General features: G+C 42.9%; 1 protein-coding gene across 1 annotated transcript; it reads right to left on the bottom strand.

The window, feature by feature from the left end:
• Nucleotides 1–258: 258 nt before the first annotated feature.
• Nucleotides 259–7,596, bottom strand: LOC133134563 (interferon-induced very large GTPase 1-like). The gene is made up of 3 exons (XM_061250764.1): nucleotides 6,551–7,596; nucleotides 5,682–5,893; nucleotides 259–5,591 (listed from the first exon to the last, which is right to left on the bottom strand). Exons 1-3 carry the CDS (start codon nucleotides 7,594–7,596, stop codon nucleotides 907–909), a joined length of 5,943 nt encoding a protein of 1,980 aa, XP_061106748.1. The 3' UTR covers nucleotides 259–906.
• Between the last annotated feature and the right edge of the window lie 277 nt (nucleotides 7,597–7,873).

The following is a 7,873-nucleotide window of genomic DNA, read 5'->3' as shown; positions in this document are numbered from 1 at the left end:
AAATAATGTTCTTATCGCATTGTACAGGCATACAGCTGCTCTGCTAACTGTCTTTGCCAAAGTTAGCCCACCCCGACCACACAAGACTTCCTGCCCTCCACGGTTCATATGTGAACTGTCCTTGACAACGATAGCCCACCCCCACAACGCCAGGCATCCTGCCCTGTAAGTTGTCTAACAAAGAGGAATCATAAAAAGATGAATTATGCAAAACATGGTCTTATTCGGTACTTTTCCAACTTTCCTTTCAAGCATACACATTATTTTATTCAATTCAGGTTACATATGGGTCACTATACTTCCAGCACACATTAGCAGTTAATCAGTTTGAAAATATATAGGCATACTTAATCGTACTTTAACATTTGATTAATGGTGGTTTCTTGCATTTCCATAAACTCATCTGTAATGAATGACATAGGTTCATTGAATTACATTTTCTACAGTTGACACTGTGGTTTCTTGCATTTCCATAAGCTTATCTGTAATTAATGATACAGGTTCATTGGATTATATATTGATTATATGAGTAAATAGGCAGCATACATGTGATACATTGATTAGAGGCCGCATACATATTGGTGCACTTGGCCTGAAGCTTTAAGAGTTTTGGAGGAACCAGCTTGCTCAATTCTAATGGTTTGGCGGTTTAGTCTGATTTTGAATTGTGATTGATTTGTCATAAAACAGAGGAAGAACACCTTGTTCTGTGAATTTTCTCCTACATTGTATGTATGCAATAGTAGGAAAGTATGCCATTTCAGATGAGGTCCAGGAAGAAGTGAGTCAGATCATGGATGGATGGATGGATGGATAGATTGGTACTGGTACACGTGGCATTTTTGGAGTTACTGTCTGTATCCTTCAATGGGCTGAATCCTTGCTGGTCTGAACTTGGATTCATATTCAGACACCCAGTTCTTTCACCACAGCAGCTTTGTCCTGACTGATTTTTTCCCAGTCATCTGGAATTTTACCTCTGCCCTCAAACTTCAATCCAAATTTCTCCTGCAGCTTATTCCTGAAGACACACACAAACCACTTCCAGTACTTTTTTTCACAAGAATCTGGCTTGATTGACCATTTGTCATAAGGGGGGCCTGCTTTTCTGTACTCCTTATGAGGTCTAAATTTACCTTCAGCGTTTGAGAAACTTAAATTACTACTGACTGATGTGGTGCAAAATTCAACTGAAAACTGAGTGGTATGCTGATACTTCCAGCCAGCGACAGCTTCACAGCGATGGAATCTCACACTGTGGTCAGTGTCATGGCCAGCCATGGTGTTTGTACAGATGGCTTTACAGAAGGGACACTGCTCCCAGCACCCACTGAGCTGCTCAATTAGAATGTCATCTGGTCTCCAACATAAGATCTCAAACATGTCAAAGTCAAGGCTTGAGGTTTTTATTTCTTCCTTTGCCTTTTCCTGCATGTCTGAAAGTGACTGGGCCATCATGTCCTGGAGGAATGACAGATCACCAGTGCCTTCGCATTCAACGTTTCTGTAACTGTCTCTTGAGATGGGGAAAACACCCCCAAGTTTAGAGCAGAATTCGTCAAGCCACATTGAGATAGTGCCATCTTTCTCTTTCAGTTCTGAAGTCACGATGGAACTTTCGGTCAAAGTCTTGTCAACCAAAATGTTCAAGTTCCTATTGAGGAGCTCTGATGTTAAACTGTGGTCTCCACAGTACTCCTCTACCCTTCGTCTGATGAACTTTTCAAAGTGTTCCTTGGGATGCTCCAGGTACTCCACATACAGGTCAAAGTTCTCCCTCTCAGCAAGCTCTTTCAGTATGTGGTCCTCCAGGTTAGCTCGGTTTCCACTGAAAGCTGGGTAATTACTTTTCATTTTGTCCACAATCTGAAGGCTGACTTTGCTGTACATTGCTTGTTTTATAGCTGATCCAAGGTGGTTACCCAGGAAATTGGCCAAAATCTTCACAGAAGTTGCTCCATCACAGGAGTCTTTAAAATACTTGAAATATTGCTTCTTTTTCTCACTGAGGCAGGTCAGCAGATCATTTTTCCTCTTGAAATCTGTGTGCATTTTGTTGAACGTTGTGACTGCCTTTGTGCACATGTAAATGGAGATGTCAACTTTATACTCCTCTAAGAGCTTTATTTGGCTCTCTTTTTTTTCATATGTGTCCAAAGTCTGTGATATGCTCTCTAGTATTTCATGAACAAACATTGCACTGAAGTCCACATTTTCTCTTGACTTCCTGTCAATGTACATTTGTACATTAGTAGTTATTTCTTCTGTAAGTCGCTGACCATCTTTCTCAATATTTGCAGTGTCTGAAAAATTTATCATTTTCAAAAACCTATTTAACCATTTACCCGAAACATGTTTGTCTACCTGGAACTGAAAAGAGACCATTGCCTTGCGATTTAGAATTTTTTGGGCAATGTCTTTTTCCTTTTTAAATCGATTGTTCAGGATGTCTTCCACAACTGCTTGGATGTCGACTTGATTTTCCGGACCTTTCTCAGAGGATATTTTTGTCGACCATTTGGTCCACAGTTCATCAAAGTGTGGAATCATTTGATCACTGGTCAGTTTTTCGTCCTTTAGTTTTGAGGCTAAAGACCTACTCATCCTGAGCAATTCTCCCTCGTAGCCAATCTTCATCCCCTCTAGTTCTGAGCCGCACTTTCTGATGTTGAGCAAATCCCTGCACTTCCTCTGTGTGTCTTCAATGAGCTGGTCTTTCAGGGTTTCAAATCTTCTATCAACATCACCTTTCCACTTAACCAGGATCTCTGGGTGTTCCTCACATGTAAAATATGTTTCAATCTCATCTTTCAGTTGTCTGTAGATCTCACCAAATTCCTTTATAAGATCTGACATGTAAACTTCATCCACCTGTTTGCTGTTTATTTTGTTGCACCAGGTTTGCTGTTTCTCTAGAGCATGCTTTCTCATGCTCCATGACCATTGCCCATAAGACTTTTCTAGCTTACTGTACGCAGAAATCTCCAAGGTGTTCCTGAAACTGAAAACAAAGTTCTCTCGCAGCAGAGCATCCCATAAGTCTTGGATTCGTACTTTGACCTCAGACAGTGAGGGCAGCCGACAGTCTGGCTGCCATTCAGCAATAGAGAGCAGCTTGTCCTTCAGCTTCTGAACGTTCTGGCTGTAGGAGGGGTTAGGAGCCGCCATGGGGGGGTCTCCCTCCAAGAGATTTTTGAAGTAGAACACCTGTGAGTCCACATTAAAATGAATTATATCACAAAAACTTTTAATGTCCAAGTTCTCCTCTTTTGCTGCAATGCAAGCCATTTCATCAAGTCTATTTTGAAGACGTCTTCTCCCTTCCTTATTTTTGTCATTAGCTGTCGTCTCTGCAACATTCTGGTGCACAAATATGCAGCTTGTTTTTATTTTGACCGATGTCATTCTCATGAATGCCTGAACACAGATCTGCAGAATATCCTGCATTTCAGAAGGATTCTCCCCCATGATGTTGATGAGAGTCATGTTTCCCACACCAATGATGAAGGTGGCCAGCTGGTTGTCATGGGCCAGGGTGGTTTCAGAGCTGATCTCCGGTGATCGCAGGCCTTCAGTGTCCACCACCAGGATGAAGTCAAACTGCAGCTGTTCCCTCATCTCTGCATCAACGGTCAGCAGCTGCATGAATGCACCTCTGGTGCATCTTCCTGCACTCACTGGAAACTGCAGGCCAAACATGGTGTTCAGCAGAGTGGACTTGCCAGAACTGTGAACACCCAGGACAGAGAGGACAAATACCCCTTTGTCTCCAAGTTTGTGTACAACTGTGTCAAAAACAGCCCTGATCCAGTCAAGAGGCATGTGAGCCACATCTCCGTCCATGAGCTCCAGAGGGCATCCTGCCATCAGCAGCTCTGCTCCAATTCTGGGAAGAGTGTCAACCCACTGTACATTGGTGAAGTCTTCACTTACAGCTACAGACTGCACTGCCTCATACAGCTGACCCAGTTCTCTCATAAGATGCTGTAGCCCCACTGACATTCCTATGATCTCGTCAGACACCGTTTCAAGTTTATTTACAAGTTCCTTGTGTTCGCTTTTCGGTTTAGCTTGGATTTCTGTCCATATTGAGTGGTACTTCTCCTGGAGTTTGGCATGTGTGCCAGTGGTGTATTCTTCCAGAAATGTATGAAGCCACTGTAACATATAGAGGGACTTATTTTCTTCTGGCTGGTGCAAGCACTGCAGAAATGACTTCATGAAACCACTGAGCTGGAAAGCCTTATTCAGTTGTTCCACACGAATGGCTTGTTTCCCAGATCTTATGTCACTCAATACCATCTCGTTGCTTCTCTCACTGGTGCTGTGCAGATGGTATTGCTGCTTGTCCTTCCTGCACCAATTCTCCCACAGTTCACCTTGCAAAGGCAAATGCCTCCCTTTTAAGTTCATCAATTCCTCTTCCTCCTTTCTGCCTTCTCTCTTCTCTCCCTTAAGCAAACTCATCATATGCTGAGCCAGCTCTTTTCCCTCCTTACATTGTTCATTGTCCTCATCAATTCTGAACTGGTTCTTTCTGGCAACCTCCAAGCAAGCTGCTAAGCTAGGCCGCTCTAATTTAGTTGAAAGGCACTGTTTGACACTGGAGATGATTTCTTCAGTTAGTTCAGCTTCACTTCTGTTCTTTGCTGCAATTTTAACATTGGTCTGACTTCGTCCAATTTTTTTTTTAGCAGAGAGGAGCGTAATTAGCGTTGGAGAGCTTTCTAGCTCTTTGAAAGTCTTACTTGCTTCCTCCTCCAGGGGGCTCTCTGACAGAAGTAGTACAGTGGAAGCACTCACTTCCTGCAGAAATCGGAGCTGTCTGGGGTGATGGCTGGCATCGCCATGGAGATTCACAAAAGCTACACAGTTGTCAAAAATGTCTCCCTCATTGGATCCTGGACAGTACCAAGTGATTTCCACAACCCCATCCATAAGGAGACAGTGCCTCACGCTTCCTTTACATTGTCTGTTGAAAAACACTGGGTGTTTGCGTTGGCTGATGATGTTGCTCAGGATGTGAGATTTTGAGTTTGAGGATTTCCCCAGCCTCACAAAGGACACAATAGGTACCTGTGCACTGAAGATAGGCTGCTGTTTATTCTGCCAGGTCTTTTTGATTTGTCGAAGTGCCCACACAGGGAACTCTATTTCACCCGTGAAGGGGTTTGGTACCAGGAGAGGTAAAGCAAACTGACATGTGGAGAGTTTGGAAAAAATGTACTGCCTCACAAAATCATCTGAACAATGGAAAACTGCCATATGAATATCCATGGGGTGGACAGTTGAATCAATATCACTATCACCATCACTATCACTATCACTATCACTGCTACATGCATCTTCAGCAGTGTGTGGTTGAGACCCTGACGATTCAGTCGCTTTCAAACACAAATATCTGGCGCTGCAGTCCAGCATCATGAGCTTGTAAATATACTGTTGATACAAGCTTTTTCCCAGTGTGTTCTGATTTGCACTTGATATGTTACTTACGAGGAGGACATCTTCCATTTTTATCTTCCTGAGGTATGACTCCCATAGTCCCAGTCTCTGGAGTAAACCCTTACATTTATCGACCTTCCAGTCATCTACAGGACGGGGTTCTTCTGTTCTCATTTTACCTGAGACATCCTGTTGGCCAGGATGAGGTTTCCTTTCCAAAGGTTTCATGAACTTACCCACGGCCTGAATCTTCCTCAGCCGTATATGTTCCTCTTCTGATTGGCGTGTCTCATTGATAATCATGTTGAGTTCCCGCTCTAGTTTTGTCCAGTCCTTGTGTTTATGTGCATCATCAATCAGTTTAGAAACATATGAAATGTTCCCAGCTTTTGATGTAAAGAATTTCAGCCGTCTTTCTTTGTCTTCTGGGGAAATTCCCTGTTTGTTCCTGGACACAGTCAGTGCTGTCAGGAGCAAGTATGCCTCAGCCCTGTCTTCACTCTGCTCCTTGAGAGAAGAGTATTTTTCATAGCACTGATGCAGAGTGCTCAGTAAAAAGTCTATCTCCTCTACACCTAGTGGTGGACAAAATGTATCCTCCCTGTATCCTAGAACATTGACTAAGGAAAGAATCAACAGCTCAATGTCTGTTTCACTTTTCGTTTTCAGAGTCTTACACAGTGAATTGATGGCACTGCCTATTTTGCAAGTAGCGTTTTCCTCAGGAGACATGCCAGACTCACATTGTTGATTGCAGAAATTATCTTTGACATCCTTCAGGATTCTCTCCAGGTCAGAAAATTCTGAGGCAGATGTAACTTTTAGTAAGTCCTTCTCGGTGTGTTCTGTCCACTTTAGAATTTTTGCACGATTTGGGAAGTCATCAACAGCATGCGACTGATCCATTACCGACTTCATCATCACCCTCAAGCTGATATCAGTGTTTTGATTAGTGATCTCTGTCAAAAAGTCTTGAAGGTCTCGACTAGAGAGACACTCTCGAACCCATGCTTTAGTGGCGTCTGTGTCTTCGAGTGTTCTCTTGATTTCCAGTAATCTACTCAAATGCTTTTGACTTTTTGATACAGACCACAACTTCACTGACCGGATCATTTCCTGAGCTTCCATCACTGCTGATAGCACATTCTGTCCCCACATAGATTTTGCATCCTGTTTCGTGATCCCTGTATATGCTTCCTGGATGAATTTGCTGAGTTTGTGCGCATTCTCAAATTCGTCTCTGTGGGAAGACAGGATGATGTCCCAAACTGGAACCAGGGTATCTCCCCTGTCAATCACACACCAACTTTTGTTGGAAGTCACCAGACCTGTTTTCCATTCCAGGGGATTATCGGTTTGGGCTGGTCCTCCGGACTTGCTGACAGAAAGCTGAACTTTACTGAGAAGACTGGCACTATATTCCCCTTCAAAGGAGGCTTTGCAGTAAGAGAGAGAAGTGCTCATCCCACCCGAACCTGCAAGAATGGACCCAAATCCAGCATATGCACTCAAAGCAGTAGATATTAGACTCTTCACTTCTGACAGCTCACTGTTGCTAAAGCCCTCTGCTGAGGCTGTCCACCAGAATATCCCCCCAAAGTGAAGAGGACCTTGATTTACATGTGAACCAAAAGTCTGAAAGAAACTAACAACCTCCTTTTGCAACTGAGGGTTCTTCTCATTTACATTCAGCAAAACTGATTCAATTTTTTTCAGCTCATTCAAGGCAAAGTGGCACAACTTCAGTTTATCTTTCTCAATGAAGCAGGAGGCCAGTGGTACATAGTTATATTGTGTGTTTAAAATGTATGTGTGTTCAGAAGAAGATTTGTTTCTCTTTTCTTCAGAATGTTCATATTCAGTTTTGACCTCAAATTCTAAACCTAAAACCTTAAGACTTTTCCTTGAAAGGCTGAAACTTACACCCAGTTTTTCTATGACCTTCTGAAACGTTGTTTGAGATTCCCGGGAATTGAATTCCTTTTTCTCATAAAAATACCTGTGCCCAGGACCATGAAGCCTGAATGAATCTGGCACTTCAAGCAGTTGATGCCTTTTCTGCAGCAGGTCGTCCAGCTTTCCAGTTTTGTACATTCCTTCTAGGGCCAGGCCACCGGACGCTGATCTCAGAACCTGTTCATCAGGGATCATTTCTGCTGGTGAGTTTAAACCCTTTTCAACAGAGCACAGCCTTTCGTACAAAGGTTGTAAGATATCTTGTAAAGGTGTACCTGATGGCAACCAGCTGCCTTCAGGCACATCAAAAGCTGAGCAAATTTCATCAAGCTTTAGCTTAACTTTGGTGTCATTTTGGTCTCTGAATTCCTGGTGAAATTTTTTTAACTCTTCAAGATTATTCTTAATGCGGTTAATTCTCTGTTTTTCTTGTCTCTGTTTCTCATTCTGTTCGACCTGGTTTTCCTCATTC

This window comes from Conger conger, chromosome 8, assembly GCF_963514075.1.
Source record: "Conger conger chromosome 8, fConCon1.1, whole genome shotgun sequence".
Lineage (NCBI taxonomy): Eukaryota > Metazoa > Chordata > Actinopteri > Anguilliformes > Congridae > Conger > Conger conger.
Note: the sequence above shows the minus strand (reverse complement) of the source record. Positions and strands in the feature narration are given on the sequence as shown.

Excerpts from the sequence above, each read along its gene's own strand:
- LOC133134563 (XM_061250764.1), bottom strand. The coding sequence starts at position 7,596 with ATGATCCCTGATGAACAGGTTCTGAGATCAGCGTCCGGTGGCCTGGCC. Across the intron at positions 5,894-6,550 it reads GAAGCTCAGGAAATGATCCG|GAACAAACAGGGAATTTCCC; the intron begins GTCAGTGAAGTT and ends GACTGTGTCCAG. Across the intron at positions 5,592-5,681 it reads GAGGAAGATTCAGGCCGTGG|ATGACTGGAAGGTCGATAAA; the intron begins GTAAGTTCATGA and ends CCCGTCCTGTAG.